This window comes from Parasteatoda tepidariorum, chromosome 8, assembly GCF_982258835.1.
Source record: "Parasteatoda tepidariorum strain Cologne lab strain chromosome 8, Ptep-v5.0, whole genome shotgun sequence".
NCBI classification, from domain to species: domain Eukaryota; kingdom Metazoa; phylum Arthropoda; class Arachnida; order Araneae; family Theridiidae; genus Parasteatoda; species Parasteatoda tepidariorum.
Genome location: NC_141762.1, coordinates 114,520 through 137,678, shown reverse-complemented (window position 1 = coordinate 137,678; position 23,159 = coordinate 114,520). Strand labels below are relative to the sequence as shown.

At 29.2% G+C, this 23,159-nt stretch overlaps 1 protein-coding gene across 1 annotated transcript in view; it reads left to right on the top strand.

Moving 5' to 3' along the window:
* The window catches only part of LOC122269110 (LHFPL tetraspan subfamily member 7 protein), a 140,988-nt gene extending 118,968 nt beyond the window's left edge, over positions 1 to 22,020 (top strand). The window contains exons 3-4 of the mRNA XM_043040722.3: positions 18,743 to 18,992; positions 21,170 to 22,020. Coding sequence (XP_042896656.1) covers positions 18,743 to 18,969 — 227 coding nt within the window. The 3' untranslated portion in view covers positions 18,970 to 18,992; positions 21,170 to 22,020. The remainder of the gene's footprint in view (positions 1 to 18,742; positions 18,993 to 21,169) is intronic.
* Positions 22,021 to 23,159: the final 1,139 nt, after the last annotated feature.

Here is a 23,159-nt window from a genome sequence, read left to right as displayed (position 1 = left end):
TGTGCTGACTAAACCAAGTGTTCCTCAATCAGGTGAGGGAAACAATAACGGCTGACAGGTACAGAAATCCTTCTGAGGTAATTATGGACCCAATGACAGTTCAGTGCCAATCCAATGGAAAGAATTAACAGACAATTAGAGAATGTGCCATTTTGGATAAAGTTTTCTCTCTCTTCATTAATTCTCCATTAAAGATACGATAAATTGGAAACTTATTGCAAACTCCATAAATTTTAATAAATTGAGGTGACCTCAGTTGTTTCTAGAAATTTAATTTTTTGATAATTTTGCCAGGAATGTAAATATTTCGATTTATGATGACATTTTAAAAAGTTTACTAGTAAATTTTGAAGCGATTTTATTATTTTTTATTATACAGAGCAAATTTAATTTGATCTTAGGATAAATAAGTTATAAAAACCTTCACGAATTTAGTGTTATAGACCATGTGACAGTGTCAAGAAAAGTCGGTTTAGTCTGCTGACATGATCTATAGACAGTAAAAAATAGAAACCCATTTTTGATGAAACCCTTCCTCGTTTTTGACGAAACCATAAATTTCCAAGATTGATGTGATTTGGGCTGTGGTATATTTGTTGGAGTCGAAGTAATCAGAGTCGAAGAATTTTTGAATGAGAATATATTCTATTGAAAATTCAATAGAATGCGAATCCGAGTAATTAAAGGTTAGAACCTGTACATTAAAAAAGAAAAAAAAATCTGATAAAAGACAAATCCTTTAGACAAATATTTGTAATTACGTAGGGAAAAATATTACTAGAATGGATATTATGACAATTATTTGAAGTGTCACAAACTTAACTGCTCGCACTTTTCAGTAGAAAAATAAACTCCATAAAACATGAATTTTTTGTTGTAAGTCAGAAAATTAATAAATGCACATTGAAATTTATGTCAGATTAATAAATCATTTTCATACAAATTCATTTAAAAATCATTATTTTTAATTGCTTCATAACCGTCTTAGACTAACTAAATAATTTAAGCAAACAAATGAAAGGCTGTGGGCCACATAATCAAAACTTTTAAATTTCCTAAAAGATTATTTTTTGGGCAAAACATCATGATTTTTAAGTGAGCAGTGTTTCTGCGCATATGCTGCCATCGAATGGAGATTCCGGAATCTAGTAAATACCTTCCTAGAAACAATATAATGGAGCAATTTGATGGGAAAAAATGATACTTTGAAAAAAATAAGGTTTTTCAATTACTATGATTTCATTTTTTTTTTCTTTTTAGTTATTTATTGTTTCTCTGTTCCGTACAATTGAGCTTTACAAATTGACGTGGAACAAATTTGTAAGTACTGCTTTTTATTGCATTAAAATTCACAATAAATAAACATCATGCAAAACAAGTGGTTCCATTTTTAAAATATTAGCCGATTGAAATTTCAAAACAATCTCCATTAATCATACATTAATTTATTTCGAAATCAAATGAAAAAGGCTCCGAAATTTCCAGTAGAAAAAAAAATTCTTGTTTTATTTTTCGCAAAAGAGTAAAAACAGTATCATTAATTTTAATTTTAATGATACTACAGGAAAATAATTTCCGAAAAACGTGTATTTATTTATTTCAAGTCAGAAAATTAATTACTTTACCGTATCCCTACTAAAAATTAAGTGTCGAAAAGTGTCATAACTTCATTAATAGTCTCTCTTTTAATCGGAATTCATGTCAAATAGTCACAGAAACTGCCATTTTTGAAAAATGATTTCGTTTAATCCAACGCGTTCGTAAACAAAAACTTTTTTCTTTCGGAATTTTTAATTCTTGTATTTAATCAAGCAGTCGCTGTAGTTATCTAGAAAGCTGATGGGCTGAGAGCCAATTTTATTCTGTTTTTCTCGTTTTAAAAATGAATTCGGTTGTTTCTTTCGTTCTAAATTTAATTCTAATCTTTATGGAAATATTATTTTTTTGTAACTTAGTTTTTAATATTAAATCAATAAAATTCATTTCCTAAACTTCATTCTTGTTGTAGAGAAACTATTGAAACTAAAATGGATTAAATTCAATTATGTGAAATAATTTTTTTGCTTTGGAAATATTTTAAAAATAACGTTTTGTATTTTGGAATCTATGTTTTCAGTTTTTAATCTAGATTTCTTATAAATTTATAATTGAATATCTTAGTATCTAACACTTTTAAATAAATCCCTTTCCAAATTCTAATTTCAAATGCACACATAATTATTTTGCAAAGCAATTATACTGGAAACATTAAAGTACTTTTTGAAGTAAGAAATATACAATTATTTTTAAATTTAGTTAAGGAATGACTTTTCAGTGATAATTTAAAAAACTAAGGTTTTAAATTGTTATAAATATTCAACAAATTAATACTTATTTATTTGCACCTTCATTTCAATTAAAATTATTTAAAGCCTTTCATGGAAATTTAGAATTCAATGCTGTGTGTACTAAGCATGAAAAATATAAGAGAATTAAAAAAAAAATAATGAAAATGTCTGCTAATTTTGTCTTCAAACTGGGTTACGTTGTTACTGCAAACATTAGTTATTTTAATTTTCTTTAAAATTTAAATTATTTACCGAAATTTCACTTAGCATCGCAGAGTATTCCTTTGAAAAATTAGTAAATATTGTGTACAAAATTGTTATTGAATGCAAACTTTCTAACTGATATGCAACGAAAGAATATTTTTCTACATTTACTGCATTCATACAATTAGAAAACTCCTTCGATAAAACTTATAATTACATGAAATTTTCTATACAGGGTTTTTCAATTTTTCCACCCTCGATGTAATTTTTAATGGTGAGATTTTTAAAATCGTTGTCATAAATGAAGTCAGACAAGTTTGCATATTAAAGTCACAAAAATCGGAAGTAGAGTGTTAAATCTCTTCTCACAAAAGTGGGGAAAAGATATGAAAATCAGTTTGATTGCCTCATAAAGCTTAGATTTGTTGAACTTTTTTCTTTTTTTTCTTTCTGTTTTTTTGCATTTAAACCGGTTAAGATGTTTACATCACCTTCTTTGCCCCCACGTTATATTTCGATAGTATTTTTGTTCTATGTTCTTTGTTCTATGCTTTGTTCCTTTTCTATGGTTACTATTAATTCTTTTTAAACTTATGTATTAAGGATAGTCCTTTTGGAACTCCCTGTACTTTCTGCTAGATTCTTCTTTCCGTATTTAATCATTCAGCGTCTGAATCTGCATTACAGATATGATGGCCGAAGGCTTTCTCTCTATGTTCTTTCGATGTTCTTCATTCGATGTTCTTTTCGATAAATATACATTTTTTGATTTAAAGAAAATGAAAATACTTTCAGGAAAATAAATTAAAAAGTGACAAGATTGCTCCCAAAACACAATCCTAATTGATTTCTTAAAAAGAACTTAGCTAAAATATTTCCGTAATTTCTTAAGCTAATCGAAGAGCATCTTGAAATCAAATAATCATTATTGATAAACATTATCATTTCATAAATTTCCCATCTCTTCACTTCACTTTGAAATGAAATAAACTCCCTCTTCTATTATTGCAAAGATCGTCATAAATTATTAACAAGTTATTCAGATGTAAACACAATCCCTTTCCATTTGCAGTTCTAATTTCTCGCTCTTATGGGTTTAGAATTGTTGTTTGCATAATTACATTATACCTCCATTACCAAACACTCCGGCCTGCTGGTTGTATATATGTATCGACACTGTCTTAAAATATGATTAGAATGTGTTTCTGCATCGAAAATGGTTTTAAATTAATACGACAAATTGTTACTTCGTTTCGAAAATTACATTCGAAAGGGGGAGAAATGTGATACTCTATTCGATTTACTTTACTTTGCGTAAATCTCATTGTGTAATTCAAATAGTAACGCTCCGCCTTTTAAGTAAATTAAGGGTTTTTTGTATAAGAAAAGTTTTTTTTTATTTTGATGGAAAGGAAATAAATTATTATGTATCAACGAAAATTATTTGAGTGAATTTTATTAAAGGCAAATAGGACAGTTTTTTCCCTTGCAAGTCTCATTATATTCCCTTGCAGTCATTCATTAATAAGTTTGATTAAATAACAAGTTTAAAATTTGATAATTTTATTTAAAGTATGATATAAAACTACGTTTGTTTATAATAAAATATATTAAAATTCAACCCTTATGTTTTCTATTAAAATTTATATTTTTCTGTTCTATTCAACTATTTTACTTAATTTATCTTGTAAGAAAAAGTTCATTTTGTGCGAGAAAAAAATAAAGAAAAATTTTCTATAAAGTAAGCTTTTAACTAAAAATCAATTGTTTGTTATTATCCTTTATATTGAAAGGCAACCTTAAATCTTGCAAATTTGCATCTGGCTAAGATGTTCCTGACTCAAATAGGGAAATACCAACGTATCTTGCATAGAATTCAGGCAAATATACGTAGGCAATACCAACGATACTTGCATAGAATTCATATACAAGGTCAAGATCACCTTTAATGCATATGTTTAATGTCCTTATCAAGAACTAAAACGCTGCCGAATTCTGACAAATTACAATTGAGGCACGTGGGTTCCAAAACCTATTTGATTGCGAGAGGAAAGAGAGAAGAGTTGAAGGACCATAAAATTCTAAGCCGCAATACAACATGTTTTTATGTATTGTAACCAAAGCCTTTCTTAATTGTATTTTCTCTAAATTTGATGTTTGTATTTTCTCTTCATTTAAATATTAATTTGTAACACACGTTGTGAATTATTTTTTATATCAGTTTTCGATTAGAATTTAAAAATATGTATATTTATGGAGTATATTATGTATATATGTATATTATGTGGAGACTTAACATACAATTTCCTGTATCGAAGACAAGACTAACTAGGGTAATAATACGTTTAAGTGTGGAATCAAGTTTTTTTCGCAATTTACCTAATGTCACCTTAAGGTCTCTATCCTTTGAGTTTAAAAGCTTGTTTCTGTCCATTATCAGAAATAAGACAATCACTTTTGACATTTCAGAAATCTTAGAGATGTATTTTTTTCAATTTCGAAACTCATTTCATCACGAAATCACATGATTTGTGACAAAACTTGAACTCTCAAATATATGACGAAAATATTTCCTCAATTCGAAACATCGTCGTAGTGTACTACAGCGGGAGAATGACGAAGAATGAATAGAATGATGAAACTAGGATAAAGAGTAGACGATGAAAAATAAAGCGGGGAAATAAGCCGACCGAAATGTATGATGGTCAAGGAGTTAACCACGTGCATGGATATTCAGCGTTCTAATCCCACTTTAAGCATAGGTGTAATTTATCTCTCTGTCCTTCTTGTATTGTAGTGCGACATTCATTCATATGGTGCCCATGATAAAGGGATTATTAAAAAAGTTCACACGGATCACAATAATTTATCTCCACATTAACTAGATAATGTGTATAATCATTGTCTTTCGCGGTAACATGTACGATACGCTTATTCTACTTTACATAGTATCGTGCTCTTATACTACTATACATGAAATCACACTGAGATAAGATCATCATTTTTGCATAACTAGCATCCGAAGCTTTTAAAACAATATATTTTCAGCTATTTAATTAGTCTTAATTTAATTTAAGCAACATTTTGCAAAAATTTACTCCAAAGATCTTCATTAAATGTCTTGACTAATGTATGATGACTGCAAAAAAATCATTAAAAAAATGTATTGCCTTTCATGTTTCAAGTAATGTCTCTCAACCACTCTTGAAGAATATAAAATTATAATGAGGTTGAAAAATAAAACTTTTAAGAAACCGTAATTAATTGTTATTACATTCCTTCTGAGTTAGTGAAAGTCACGTCTTTCTTTTTCAAAACCCCTTTGAATCTTCAAGAATATAATTTAAATTATAATTAAAAAATTTTTTTATTTTAATATTAAGTCAGTCTTAATGCATATTTCTTAATGCTTCTTAGTTGCATTAGTGTAAATATTTCGAGACTTAGTTGCGAAGTTAAATTGGCATTTATTAATGCCAATTTAATTTGTATGCTTGAATTCTTAATGAGTTTCATTGAATATAAAAGGGAAATGGCATGTAAAACGATTGTTCACTAATATGAAGCATATATTTTAAAATATAGTTTTATAATTATTAATGTATCTAATGATTAACAATTTTTGGTTAATTGTTTACTGATGAATATTTAGCTGTAACAGTATTTCGCAATCACTCTCTATTAATATTTATTTCTGAAATCCTTATCAGAAACGTAGTGGACAATATACAAATTGGGAGACGTAAATTAATATTTAAGTGCGGGGGAATATGCTATAGTAATCTGATGAATCACTGTTAATAATACTATAGCTTGTTTAATTACCGAACGAAAGTTATTTCTATGAACCGTCTTTCAAACTCCCTCTGTTTCCACGACTTTTGATGTTTTCAATCCCCCTGCCTTCACCAATAATAATTATTTAGCTTTTGATAGTATTTTTTTTCTCACCTAAGCTTCAATTTACGAACCAAAATGTATAGATATATATTTTCTAAAAATGTACATTATGGGCGGTGATATCAAGCCACCCTACGTATCTGATTCGTTAACGCCCTACCAGATTCTTCGTGCCGATTCTGACCATTAATCCGAATAACAGTCACAATTTAATCCTTCAATAATGCGGCATGTATATTTATGATACCCACGAATCTTCTCATGTCTCAGTACGTACTGTCACGTGACTTCTCCCTCTCTCGTTGCATTTCAGAAGAATAAGCACGTTACCCAATAGAATGTGCCAAGAGATATAACTGGTTAATTGTATTTTCCAATATAACGATTGGCTTATTTTGGCTATTTAGTCACTAAAAGAACCAAAATAAGCCAATTGGAGCCGAAGTTAAATGATGTTACGTATGCTTATGTATATATATATATATATATATATATATATATATATATATATATATATATATATATATATATATATATATATATATATATATATATATATATATATATATATATATATATATATATATATATATATATATATATATATATATATATATATATATATATATATATATATATATATTTTTCTGCACCAACATCACATAGAGAGAATATGATAGGATTGTAAAATGTCAGAGGAACTTACTATCAACATTATAAACTTATATAAAGCAATTTCAACACAAACAATATTATAAACTTATATAAAGCGAGGAAGTAATATTATTTAACAGATTACTATAGGGCATTAGTCGGAGATTAATCTCCGTGTCCGAAGCACGCGTGGTAGAGCCTAACTCAAATCATTGTTGATCTTATAGAATGTCGGACGCTCCTTATATGGTTCTCTATCTCTCCCTTCCCCCACCCAGCAATTTAAATTTTAAACTGAAAACAATTAAAACCTGATGAAAAAAAATTACAAAAATTACAAACAAATTAAAACATATAATATTAATAAGTTGATTCTAAGTAATATTTCAAAAGCAAATACCATTGCAAGTAATTGCTCAATTAACTTCAATACTGTCAACTGACAAAATATTTTAGTTTCAATCAGAAGTATTCTTAAGTACACCAAGTTATTCGTTTCCATTTAAACGTCTTGACTTTTCAGCGTTTCTTTGCCGCACATTCCGCCGTCGCGTATTGATAGCCTACGATTATTTTCCAGTTAAATTTGGGCAGCTAAATCATGTTCAGCTCTATGCCGCTGTTGATATCGCCTAAGATATTCACGGCGATCCATTTTTTGTAAAAGATATAATATTAAAGATAAGTGTTTTAAAGTAAACTCTGTTCAATATATATTTTGATAATTTGGAATGTAAATAGTTTAATTTATATAGTTTAATATTGGATGTTGAGTTAATAGTTTAATATTGGATGTTGAGTTAATAAATCTTCCTTTTTAAAAACTTAATAGTAGAGTTTTCTTAATTATTTGATTGTGTTATTTGAGGTCAGTTTGTATTTTGAATTTTTTGACAGCATTATTAAAAATTATTACCTTTTCACATACATGCGTTCTCAATTTTGATTGGCTGCTTTGTGCGTTACTAACCGGAAGTCTTCTGTGATTGGCTATGTGTTATCATTCCACTCTCTTCTATATATATATATATATATATATATATATATATATATATATATATATATATATATATATATATATATATATATATATAAATACAAGAAAACAAGAAGGAAGTTAAGAAAATCAATAAGTTTCATTTATTGCGCTTAAGCTGCAAGTAAACAGAACTCATTAGATAATTTCAAAATGAAGAATAAAACAAAGAAAAATATAGACATATGAAAAAAAGGGGGGGAATAATAAGTAAAAAAATAATAAGTAAAGAAATAACAAACAACAGTTTATTAAAAAAATAAATAAAATAAAAAAAAAATGAAATTTTATTTAAAAAACCAGAAAAAAAAGATATGAAAGATAGCTCCTCACACTATTGTATTAATATATTTTGCTTTGGCTTTATTGATACAATATCAGAAGGCACTCTGTTTTGCGGATATAATCGTGTGGGCTGAAGAAAATATTATATCTTTTTTTTCCGGTTCTTTAAATAAAATTTCATCCTTTCTTTCTTTATAAACTGTTATTTGTTACTTTTTTACTTATTATTTCCCCCCCTTTTTTTCATATGTCTATATTTATCTTTGTTTTATTCTTCATTTTGAACTTATATATATATATATATATATATATATATATATATATATATATATATATATATATATATATATATATATATATATATATATTTGTCGTAATTTTTTTGTAAAATGTTTTCAGCGTTCCTCCCACTATTGTATTGATATATTTTGCTTTGGTTTGATACAATATTAGAAAGCACTCTTTTTTGCGGATATAATCGTGTGAGCTGATGAAATGATTAAATCTTTTATTTTCCGAATTTTTTTAAAAAATTTTTAAAGTTTTTTTTTTTTTTTTTTTGTTGGAATGTTTTTTCCGGTTTTTGTTATTTTTATTATTATTATTATTTCCCCCTTTTTTCATTGTATATATATCTATATCTATATATCTATCTATCTATCTATCTATATATATATATATATATATATATATATATATATATATATATATATATATATATATATATATATATATATATATATATATATATATATATATATATATATATATACAGTGGTGGCCAAAAGTGTGGACACTTTTTGAAAGTTTCATGTTTTTGAACTTTGTGTGCTTGTAGAATATATTAATTTTCACTTAAATACAAACGTTTACATATCAAATTGAAGGTAATTTAATGTGGAATTTAATAATAAATACAGTATTGCAATATACGTATTACAAAAAAAGTCATGCAACTAGTAGTAAGATCTATCTCAGACTTGCATATTTTGAAAGTGATACTTACTCAATCAATGCTTAGTAGGATAACCCTTATTTCTTAAGACAGTTTCGCAGCGTCTTTTTATCGAGTGAACGAGTGTTTGGAGTTCATCTTTCGTAATCACATGGTGCAAAGAATCAATTATCGCTTCAATAAGTTGTCTTTTATTGGACGGACGTTTTTTTCGTACGAGAATTTTTAAACGTAGCCTCAAATTTTCAATTGGATTGAGATCAGGGCTGTTTCTTTGCCATGGTAATATATCTATGTCTTAATTTTGAAACCATACTTTGCATACTTTTGCTGTGTGGCATGGAGCTGAATCCTGCTGAAAAATAAATGGTGCGTTGTGTGGGAGGAGATCCCTGATGGAAGGTATCAATTTTGGTTTCAGGACAGTTTCGATGTATTTTTTGGCACTCAGAATGCCATCAATCACTTGAATTAGGCCCACACCATCTGTAGACATGCATGCCCAAATTATGACATTTGTGGGTTTTTTGTAGTTGCTTCAATGCAATCAGGATGGAGTGCTTCACCTACTCTACGTCTCACGTATTTTCTACCATCACTACCAAAGAGCGATATTTTACTCTCATTGCTCCAGATTGCTTGCTTCCATTGATTTTCTGACCATTTAATATGTTCTTTTGCCCACTTAACTCGTTTTTCGCGTTGCTTTTGATTTAAATATGTTTTTTCCTTGGAATTCTAGCTTGTAGCTCAAAACCTGATAATCTTCTTCTTATTGTTCTTGAACTCACTGCAATAACCGCAGCATTCATTTCACATCTAATGGCATGTGATGAAATTTTTCTATCCTGAAGGCATAGCCGTTTAATTTTTCTATCGGCAGTAGCACTTGTGCATCTTTTTCGGCCTGATTTGGCTTTATTTTCCACTGATTTCGTCTTTTCATAACGTAAACAGAACTTTCGTACACCAGAGCAAGTCACTGAACTACCAACTTGTCTTGCAATTTCAGCAGAAGAGAGGTCATTTTCTGTCAATATGACAATTCGGCTTATTTTTGTAGATGTCCAATTAGTTATTCTTGTTGATGACATTGTTTAAACTTAGTTTAATTAAAAAAAGGACTTTAAATATTCAAAAACAGCAATACTCTATTTAATTGTACTAGTATGTACGAGTATCATTCCTCAAAATATCTCCACAACAACAACTCTTTTACCATCTAAATAACCTAAACTATTGTTACAGACATTTGATTGGTCGTTAGAACAGTGTTTGTGTTGGGCTAGTACGCTTTTATTACAAAGCACGTCTTTAATCAAAACGATTTCTGTTTGTTCGTTCTACTAAAATGAGCATAAATTTTTTTGTAATACTGATATTTTAATTCTGTTTTTGTTATTAAATTCTACATTAAATTACCTTCAATTTGTTACATAAAAGTTTTTTTTAATTAAAAATTAATATATTCTACATGAACACAAAATTGAAAAACATGAAACTTTCAAAAAATGTCCCCACTTTTGGCTATCACTAAATATGTATATATATATATATATATATATATATATATATATATATAAGTTCAAAATGAAGAATAAAACAAAGAAATTATAGACATATGAAAAAAAGGGGGTGGGAAATAATAAGTTAAAAAATAAACAACATTTTATTAAAAAAAAAAAAAAATGAAATGTTAATTAAAAAACCGGAAAAAAAGCCGGAAAAAAAAGATATAATCTTTTCTTCAGCCCACACGATTATATCCGCAAAACAGAGTGCTTTCTGATATTGTATCAATAAAGCCAAAGCAAAATATATTAATACAATAGTGTGAGGAGCACTCAAAATTTTTTTATAAAATAACACATAAAAATAGATCATAAAAAGTAAAAATAACATGTAAAAACAGATAATAAAATAAAATAAAAATAAAAAACATTAAAAAGGGGGGACTATAAAGCGAGTAGCAAAATCATAACAACTTACACGGACGGATATTTTTCAAGAATGATTTAAAAATGTTTTCGCAGAAAGATTGCCAGATTACAAAATATGAAAACAAAAGCACAAATTGAGTGTAACAAGAGGGTTTTAAAGTGTCGTTCTTACTGCACTGCTGAAGTGATTTGTTTTGATTTGTTAGTTACCAAGGATGGGCCCAAAATGGATGTGTGCAAGGTAATATTATACTGGATAATTTTAAAAATTGATCATAAATAGTTTTAGAAGATAGATGTTTATTTAAGAAAAAATATAAAATAGAAAAGAGAAACATAAATTGCCTGCTTTGCAAATAATTTTAGCCGCGGATTTGCACGATATGGATTAGCACATAGAAAAATTATTTAAATTATCAAAGAAAAAATTTTAATAGATAATTTTAACACGGATTTGCCCGAAATGGATTTGCACATGGAAAAATTAACAAAGAAAAAATTTTAGCAGATAATTTTAACCACGGATTTGCCCGAAATGGATTTGCACATGGAAAATTGTATAAATTAATAAAGAAATTTTTAGCAAACAATTTTATCCACGGATTTGCCCGAAATGGATTTGCACATGGAAAAACTGTATAGATTAACAAGGGAAATTATTTAGCAAAGGAATTTTTAGTAAATAATACTAACCACGGATTTGCCCGAAATGGATTTGCACATGGAAAGATTAACAAAGAAACATTTTTGTACATAATTTTAGCCACGGATTTGCCCGAAATGGATTTGCACATGAAAAATTGTATAAATAAAGAAATTTTTAGCAAACAATTTTATCCACGGATTTGCCCGAAATGGATTTGCACATGGAAAAACTGTATAGATTAACAAAGGAAATTATTTTGTAAAGGAATTTTTGGTAAATAATTCTAACCACGGATTTTCCCGAAATGGATTTGCACATGGAAAAATTATATAAATTAACAAAGAAATTATTTAGTAAATAATTTTGGCAATGAATTTTGGCCTGAAATGGATTTGCACATGGGAAAATCATAAAAATTAACAAACAAAAAAAAAATGTTTAGAAAATATATCCACCAAAATATACGATTAATTCAATGATTTTATATAAAAATTTTATTACATTAGTTGGGTATCCATTGTTTTTTATCAGATTTTGAAAGAGTTTATCGATTTGTATTTTGGATAAATAAATATTACTACATATTCTTTTAATTCTGTTCATTTCATTAAAACTGGTATTTAAATAGATGCTCCTCGTCGATATCCACGGCAACGAGTTGGCTGACACTCTTGCAAAGAAGGGACTAGACCATCCAGTCCCCTCCACCTCAGAGCTTACATACCTTGAACTTTTTGCAAGGCAAAAGGCCCAGAATAAACAAAAGTGGCTGCTTCCACCTATTCACTACTGGTATAAAGCAAAAAGACCAGGACTCTCTCTATCTCTCCCTGGTGACAGGCAAACCAACACCTGCCTATCCCGACTGGCCAGTGGGCACCTGAAAAGTCTCACATTTTCTGCAAATCAAAAGATCTTTCCTCTTTGCCCTAAATGCCAACAAAACCAGGCATCACCTGAGCACATCTTGATCTGTTTAGGGCTGGACTGGAACGATATTCATTCCTCTCCCATTCTGGTTTCGGATTTTCTCAATGTTAACGGATTCATTGATCTGGTCTGACCCCGTCAGACCAGATGGGAATTAGCAACAGCAACAACAAATAGATGCTCCTAGAAACATTAGAATTCCAAGTAACTAGTTTATTAATATTAAAATTAAAATCATTTCTTTTATCGTATAAATCAACAAAGCAGATATTTTCAACTTTCATAATACCCAAATCCAAAAAATTGAAATTAATATTATCATCATGATTACGAAGTAAGATTAATTCCTCAGGGTATATATCACTCAATAAAACAGTAAAATCTTGGAAATTAAAGATAATTAAGTCATCAATATATCTAAAAACAAATTTAATACTCAAAGTATAATTTTTTTCATAATAATGCAAAAATAAGTTAGCTAAGAGAGATGAATAATTAGATCCCTGTGGTATTCCATTAATTTGAAGAAAGAAATCCCTTCCATTGTAAAGATAATTACTAAAAAGACAAAAATTAATCAGAATTTCCCAATAATCAAAATCGCAACAAAGGATATTTTTAAAATCATGGTAATAATTCAAAATGACATCTTTTAGTTTAGAAAGGGCAATGCTATTGAAAAGATCCTGGAAATCAAAAGTCGCAATAGAATTAATTTTATTATGTTTAATGAAATCTAAAATCGGTTGATTATTAGTGATTATCCAAGAGAAACCTTCTTTAGTAATATAGTTAATAATCTTATTTAAGTAGTTAGAGAAAATGGTGACAGATTTAGTTAAATAAGTATTAGACCCACATGTGATAGTTCTAAATTTTACTGGAATTTTATGAAATTTAGGACTGATAATTAAGTAAGGAAATTGTATATTGCTAATTTTAATTTTTAATCTCTTGTAAAAAGCTAAAATTTTTTTAATGGCAATATTATTATTGAAATTACTAAGTTCAAAATTTTTACTATTTTTTAATTCCGTATTTAAAAGTTCAGCATAGAATTTTTTACAGAATATAGCATAATTATTGTTAGCTTTGTCTATGGGAGTAATTACAAAATTATGGGAGTAATTTCACACTATTGTATTAATATATTTTGCTTTGGCTTTATTGATACAATATCAGAAAGCACTCTGTTTTGCGGATATAATCGTGTGGGCTGAAGAAAAGATTATATCTTTTTTTTTTCCGGCTTTTTTTCCGGTTTTTTAATTAACATTTCATTTTTTTTTTTAATAAAATGTTGTTTATTGTTTTACTTATATATATATATATATATATATATATATATATATATATATATATATATATATATATATATATATATATATATATATATATATATATATATATATATATATATATATATGTGGGAACGAGGAATAGCGTTCCTACATTTTTACGGAACCAAAGACAGCATCAAAACAATCAGAAGATACAAATAAACACTTTTATTTTCCGCAAAAATGATAGAGTCACAAAAGCTGCGTGACTAACTTAAAAGTAAATTAAAATTCAAAATGGTGTATAACAGAGTAGTAGTAGTTTTGTGGTTTTACAGATGCATATATATACTGGAGAAAATGTGCGATGAATAATTACGACATCAGTATCCTGCAGCCAGTTGCAGTTAATTTCTGACAGCAGAAAGAATATCAGGATCAGAGGTCGCAGGCTCGGTATTCCGATCCACCGGTCTGATCTAGTGAACTCTACAGTACTCCCCTTCTAGTCTGTAAGACGTTTAGGCTTGGAATGACAGGACAAATCGAACTTTTCTTCCAGACCTAGTAGTTACTTCTGACTTTACTTTAGGAGACTGATTGGTAGAGTCTGCAACTTCATCAGATAGAAAATAGGCAGGCTTTAATCTGTCGATTGAAACACTAGATTTCTGTCCTTCAAGATCTAGAACAGAAGCTTTGTTAGTTCGTGAAATTACTTTAAATGGGCCTTTATAGGGCTGTTCCAAAGGACGTCGGACACTGTCTATCCTGACAAAAACATGGCTACAAGACTGCAGATCTTTACTGATGAAGATTGGACGAGTGGCACCACGAGTATTCAGAGAAACAGGGCGCAAGTCTCTCATTTTTTCACGACGTTTCTGTAAAAAATCAGAATAAGATGTTACAGGTTTAGAAAAAGAGTTGCGAAAAAATTCACCTGGAAGGCGTATTGAACAACCATACACCATTTCAACTGGTGTACAATCAATATCTTCCTTTAAACTTGAGCGAATGCCCAACAAAACTGTTGGTAAAACTTCCATCCAGCGCTCAGTTAGGTGGCATTTAATTGCATTTTTCAGGCTTCTATGGAAACTTTCAATAGCTCCATTACACTTTGGATTATAAGCTACCGTTCTGGTTCTCTGTGTTCCCAAAACCTTTGTCAAGGAAGAAAAAAGTTCAGATTCAAACTGACGACCTTGATCAGTTGTGACAGTCTCCGGAACGCCAAATCTGGCTATCCAACCAGCAAAGAACGTTTCTGCAACTGTGTCAGCTGTCTGATTCTGCATTGGAAATGCCTCAGGCCACCTAGAAAAACGGTCAATACATGTAAGTATGTACCTGTAATCTCTTGACGGTGGTAAAGGACCCACAATGTCTATATGAACATGCGAAAATCTGACACTGGGAAGTCCATATTCTCCTAGAGGTGATTTCGTGTGACGTCCAACTTTAGATTTCTTGCATGAGAGGCAAGTCTTGCACCAAAGCTTTATGTCTTTGGTCATGGATTTCCATACGAACCTTTTCCTGATGAGGTCTAAAGTTACTCTTCCTCCGGGATGAGATAAACCATAAAAAGTCTGAAAAATACTCCAACGAAAGTCTTTAGGAATGTATGGTCTTATATCACCAGTAGAAATATCACAAAAGATCATTTTTGAATTTGGGAGATTCATAGGTTTAAGTTCGAGACCGGAATTAGACTCAAGTAAAGAGTGAAGCTCCGTGTCATTAACCTGTGCCTCAGCAATCTCTTCAAAATTGATATCACTTGAATTATTAAAACTAAAGGAAGAAATTCTCGAAAAAGTGTCAGCAACTATATTTTCACTACCGGGAATATGTCTTAAATCCGTAGTGTACTGACTAATAAACTCTAAATGTCGCATTTGTCTTGGAGAGCATTTCTCACTTTTTTGTTGAAATGCGTAAATGAGAGGTTTGTGATCAGTGTACACTAAAAAATTTCGACCTTCAAGCATGTGCCGAAAATGTTTGATTGCTGAATAAATTGCAAGCAATTCCCTATCATAAGTGCTGTATTTTTGCTCTGCAGCATTAAGTTTGCGAGAATAAAAACTCAAAGGCTGTAATTCATTGTTTACTTTTTGTTGCAAAACTGCACCAATAGCAGAATCTGAAGAATCTACAGCAAGAGATAAATTTGCATTTGGCAATACAGCATTTGCAATCGCATCTTTAACTGTCTCAAAAGCAGAAATTTCCCTGCCAGTCCAAATTTGAGGTGTTTTATCTTTTTTAGCTTTTCTCTTAGTTAAATCGTGTAAACAGGATTGGATTTTAGCTGCATCTTTAAAAAAATCTGAATAGAAATTTACCATAGCTAAAAATCTGCGTAATTGTTCTACAAATTTCGGTAAAAGAAAGTCTCTTAGAGCTTTTACTTTTTCAGGTAGAGGCTGAATACCATTTTTTGAAACTAAATATCCCAAAAAATTAACTTCATTAACACCGAAAACGCATTTTTCTAAGTTAATGATTAAATTGAAATCGTTTAAACGTTTAAGAACCTTGTCTAAATCCGATTTATGCTTTTCTTCGGTTTCAGAGGAAATGAAAATATCATCCAAATATGCTATACAACAATCCATGTCTCTTAAAACATTATCAATAAAACGTTGAAATGTTTGTGCGGCATTTCTTAAACCGAAAGGCATAAATATATATTCAAAAAGTCCAATTGGTGTGATAACTGCTGTTTTAGGATTATCGGAAGTTTCAACTCTTATTTGGTTACATGCTTTTCCTAAATCTAATTTAGAAAATACAGTTTTTCCATTTAAATTATGCAAAAAATCCTGGATATGAGGTATCGGATATCTATCAGGAATAGTTTTGGCATTTAAACGACGAAAATCACCGCATATTCGAAAATCACCGCAATTGCTTTGGCTTTATTGATACAATATCAGAAAGCACTCTGTTTTGCGGATATAATCGTGTGGGCTGAAAAAAAGATTATATCTTTTTTTTTCCGGCTTTTTTTCCGGTTTTTTAATTAACATTTCATTTTTTTTTTTAATAAAATGTTGTCTATTTTTTTACTTTATATATATATATATATATATATATATATATATATATATATATATATATATATATATATATATATATATATATATATATATATATATATATATATATATATATATATATTATATATATATATATATATATATATATATATATATATATATATATATATATATATATATATATATATATAATATATATATATATATATATATATATATATATATATATATATATATATATATATATATATATATATATATATATATATATATATATATATATATATATATATATATATATATATATATATATATATATATATATATGTGTGGGAACGAGGAATAGCGTTCCTACATTTTTACGGAACCAAAGACAGCATCAAAACAATCAGAAGATACAAATAAACACTTTTATTTTCCGCAAAAATGATAGAGTCACAAAAGCTGCGTGACTAACTTAAAAGTAAATTAAAATTCAAAATAGTGTATAACAGAGTAGTAGTAGTTTTGTGGTTTTACAGATGCATATATATACTGGAGAAAATGTGCGATGAATAATTACGACATCAGTATCCTGCAGTCAGTTGCAGTTAATTTCTGACAGCAGGAAGAATATCAGGATGAGACGTCGCAGGTTCGGTATTCCGATCCACCGGTCTGATCTAGTGAACTCTACATATATATATATATATATATATATATATCCATTGTCCATATACATATCCATTGTCTATCTGTTTACGTGATTATGCACTGCCAAATGATCAGCATGATTCGCTGCTGTGTTGACTTAAGAGTATAACTTGAGCGGTGAAAAAAAAAGGCTTTGATGATTAAGAGTAGACATACCATCTGAAACGGTAAAAAACTTTGGCGTCTGATTTAAGACGTACGTCTTGAAACAAAAAAGGCTTCGATGGTTGAAAAGAGACATGAGATCTGAAACCGTAAAAAAAGCTTTGGTGTCTGAGAGTAGATATACGACCCGAAAAAAAAGACTTTGATGGTTAAGAGTAGACATACCATCTGAAACGGTAAAAAAACTTTGGTGTCTGATAGTAGACATACCACCTGAAAAAAATACTTTGAAGGTTCAGACTAGACATAAAGCCCTGAAACGGTAAGAAAAAGCTTTGGTGGCTGAGATTAGACATACGATTTGCTGAAACGGTAAAATAAAAAGGCTTTGGTGGTTAGTAGGAGCAGATCTATGACTGAAACGGTAAAAATAAAAGGCTTTGGTGGTTAAGAGCAGATAAACGACTGAAACGGTAAAACATCTTTAGTGAGTGAAAGTAGATATACGATCGCAAATAGTAACCATGCCAAAGTAATGATTCAGTTTGAATAATTTATTTCAAGTTTTAGTTCATTGTCCGCAGAATTAAACAAGTCTCATTTTCAAATGTTTTACTAATGAAGGAATTCGAAGCTAAAAAAAATAATCACCTTTGGTAATTAATTTATTTGTATGTTTCTTTAAACTATATTTTAAAACTTTTTTTTCCTTTCAGTTATTCTCCAGGCTGCGTCACTGTTGATGTATCCATTGATTTTGGGATCCTCATTTGCCAAAATCCATTGTGGCCCCCTGTCCGAAATATACTATCCAGCGGGTTGTAGGATTGGCTGGGCCTACATAGCTGCCATTACATCCACTGTTCTGGCTTGCTACTGTCCTTTGCTGGCTCATTTCTCACATTACAACATTTTTAGTCCGTGCCTATGGACAGAAATATGAAGAAAAGCAACAGTCTGAAAAAGGTAATTTTTATTAACATATTCAAAGTTTCTGTAGTTCAGTTTAAAAATCATCGGTACCTGCATTGGAGAAAGTACCGACCGAAATATTTTTTGCAACGTTCCTCTTCCATTCGACCTAAACTTTCAAACTAGATTAATAAATCAGTAAAGGTGGTTCAAAAATCTCACAAAACCTGGACATCTAGAACTCTAAAATATCATCCTCTTAGTAAGTTGTAAAAAATTGAAAAACTTCAAGCACTTAAAATTACTTAACACTTAATATTCGATTACTCAGGAACTATTCGACCAGTTTGGCTCAAATTTTGAGTTTTGCCGTAAAAAAATTACATTCTTTAAAAAGACGTCGAAAATTGTATACCTCACACGTCAAAATTTTTTTGACCATTCTTAAGTAAAAAAATAAAAATTAACGAAGATTTACGGAAATTTATATTTTGCTTGGAATCCTCTTTGGATAAACAAATTTTTTAATTAAGTGTAAGAATGTTTCAATTCGCTTAAAAAGTTCTCGAGATACAGAAAAGGGCGCAAAAATAAAAACTAACACTAAGCCTCTCCCGGTTACGCTATTTGGACCATATTTCCCAGATTGCGGAATACATTGTAGAATTCCGCAATCTACAATGCATCGAAACCAATTCGCCAATTACAGTAGAGCGCATATTACCGTCAGTGATACATATGAATTGAGAGTCATCAGTGAATGGCCATATTTTACGGTTTTTCTTAAACAAATTTTCCATTAATATTTCCTCCATGAGCTTGGCTTTTTAGCACATAGCTAATTTTATTTTACGTCAGTTAATACATATTACCAATATTAATTAATCATTATTGTCAATAATAATAAGCATATCTTTTACGGTTTCCCGAAACTCGAATAAGTATCTTTTCGCTTTATCATTGCTTTTCAGTTCAGAAGTTACTTTTTTTAATTTCAATTAATACATATTACCAAGATTAATTAAGCATCAATGTCGTCAATGATAGTATGACGATTTCTTACGGTTCTTCTAGACAAATAAATACCATTATTCCATTTTTTTTTTGCTTTCTAGTACTAGCTTATTTCTTTTATTTCGATATGCATATATTACCTTAAATAATTAAGCCCAATTGGAGTCGATTTTTTATGTTTCACTTAAACGAATTAGTACCGCTTTCACATTAATTTTGCTTTTGAATATATAAATATTTTTTTTTCTATTCCATTACTGTTTGTTTTAAATAAGTAATTTTTTAGAAACCCGTTTAAAAGAATTAATATAAACAAAATAAAATATCAGACAAACGATAAATTTGGTGACGTAGATCACGCATGTTAAAACGTTATGTTAACTGAATTTATCTGACATAGCAAATATAAAATAATTAAATATTTAAACAAGTGCAATAAACTATTTTTTTTGATCTGTAAGCTCGCAATTTTGTCTGATGTTATCTTTAAAATATGTGAAAAATTGAACTGTTAAATTTAAAACAATGGCTAACGCTTAAGCAGTCAGAAAATTCCATTTAGTTAGCAAATTCGATTCATCCCGCTTGTCATAGAATGTTATAATATCGACCGCGACCTTCCTCGTGCTTTGAACTATCTGTATGCCAAAATTCATAGCTTTCAGATAATTGCTTTAGGAATCTATAAAGGACACGCACACAAACATTCACTTTTATATATATGGAAGATAATCAACACCTCCTATAAAAGAAAGAGACATGGCACGTATCTATTTGGTAATGAATATAAACTGCATTAGAGGAAAGAAAGGTGTCGCCGAGTTCGGACTACTAAACTGCGCAGTAGGAGAAAGGGTGGAAATAAAAACAGTTTCACAACTTTCGGACTTTCGAAGGGTTACCAGAAACAATAAACTATTAATGTGACTTCTTTTCTAGGAGGTGTTGGTATAAGTAAGAGTTAAAAAAAGAGCTCTTCTATTTTGCCCCATAAAAAACGTTCTCATGCTGTCACCATCATAGTAACATGTTGAATGAATACTAGGAACTGATGCACGCAGTATGACTGTAGGTTCGTGTACAGAACACCTATAAGGGTTGTAATGAGACTTGAATTGTTCCTGTAATTTGTACAAGGTTTAATTCTTTTACAAAATCCAGAGGATCTTATGAATAAACCTGCATTTTTATTCCATTAACAAATAACTTTTTTTCAGGAGTGATTTATCTCAGTGATAACACCATTGAAGCAGGAAAACTCTGGCCCTCGAAATGAACTGACTTCTTCATCTATGTGACCAAATCTTGACACTTGAAAGTGTGTTTCTAGTCTACAGAAAATATATTTATTTAAAATGTTCTAACAAGCAAAACAAAATGTAACATTTTTCTGGCTGATTGTAAATAGTGTGTATACATTGAATCATGTGCTTAGTCCAAAACATATTGATGTGATATGCATATATATACAATTTATGTGCAATATAAACCATGTAAATAAGAGAAAGCATTATTACTTCTATGCAGAAACAAAACTTGTTTACTTTATACTCCATAATTGTTCGTGTTACATCGTACATGAACTAACTATCATTTCAGTTTGACAAAATTACTTTTTTTAATCGATAGATCAACAAACAAAAAGGTACAAAAATTTACCATTTAATATTATAACAACAAAGTAAATGTCAGTCCAGTTTACACTAGTTTGTTTAAAAAAAATTAACGTACACGTTCATCACTTTATAAGTGCACACTGGCTATTCATTTGTGTTTTGTAATTACCACTCAAATTACATTGTACACTAATATAAAATTAAGTTTAAAAAATATACAACAGAGGTTTCAAATCAATTTTGAAATAATGCGAAATTAAAAACTATTTAAATCTAAAAAATAATTTCGAGGGAAGGCGGATTGAAAGCATCAAAGCGTTGGATTACCGCAGGAAGCAGATGTTAAAAACAAATAATCTATATTAAGTGCGATGTATCATTATAAAATAATCAATACAGAACAGTAGATATGTGTCATTAAAGAACAACCTGCAAACAAATAAAAATAAAAATGGAGTATAACATGCAAATTAAAAAAAAAAATTTCTCGCGCTATAAAAATTTTTAGACTTTATACTTCTAGAAAAATACTTATTTAAAAATTTAAGATCTAATTTTTGAATTAAATACTAAAATTTAATTCTTGAACTTTAAAAATTTGATACTGAATTCGAAACATGTTACCCTTATAACTTTTCCAAAATAAGTCATACAAAGTACTAATTTCACAGGGTGTTCTGCGCTCACCACCTTTAATATACACTTTCAAAACTCTTGTCATAACAGTAAGCACATTTTGGGTTGCAAATTCATATTGAGTATTCAAATCAATCCCCGTGGTTTTATAATTAATAAATGTGTTGAATCATTTCAAAGATTATGTTTGTTCTACCCGAAATTGCTTTTTTTAGTTAATTTACGTTAATTTTAAGATCATTAAAATGATGTGTCAAGTCAAAGAAAATCGCATTTTCGAAATCTTCTTCTTTTGCTTCTAATTTACATTTGAAGATCATTAAAGCTGCTCGTAATATTTGCGCTGCGCATGAAGAGAAGACCATAGCTCAAAGGACAATTCGCGACTAGTATGCTAAGTTTAAAAATGAAAATTTCGACTACAAAGACGCATCTCATTCTAAATTTCCAATCAAGTTTAATAGAACGATTATGTCAACCTTTTCACGAAATTTCGTGCCAAACAAGGATATATATAACAAACAAGGATAACAAGATAATATATAAACACGGAAAATCCTGCTGAGTCCAATGAAGCTGAAACCAATTAATTAAAATTGCACTTAAATCTCTGTTAAATATCTTATAATTCAAATAATTTGGCTAAAATTGACAAAAAAGATAAATAGTAAAAAAGGTAGTACTGATATTTATGTTTCAAGAATTTAAAATTTCGAATATACTGAATTGCATGCATTACTTTTAAAATACTATCAAATAAATTTCTGTACTAGCATATAAATTTCTAAGTCACTTCGTTTTAATAATTTATCCTTTACAAAAAATGAGCTTGTTTAGAAACAGAACAATAAATATTTTAGGATATGCTGATACAATTGGTGCATTTTGTATTATAATGAAGTATATTTTAAATTATTAAGATTTCTTAAAATCTTTATATATTTTTCAAAGTAGA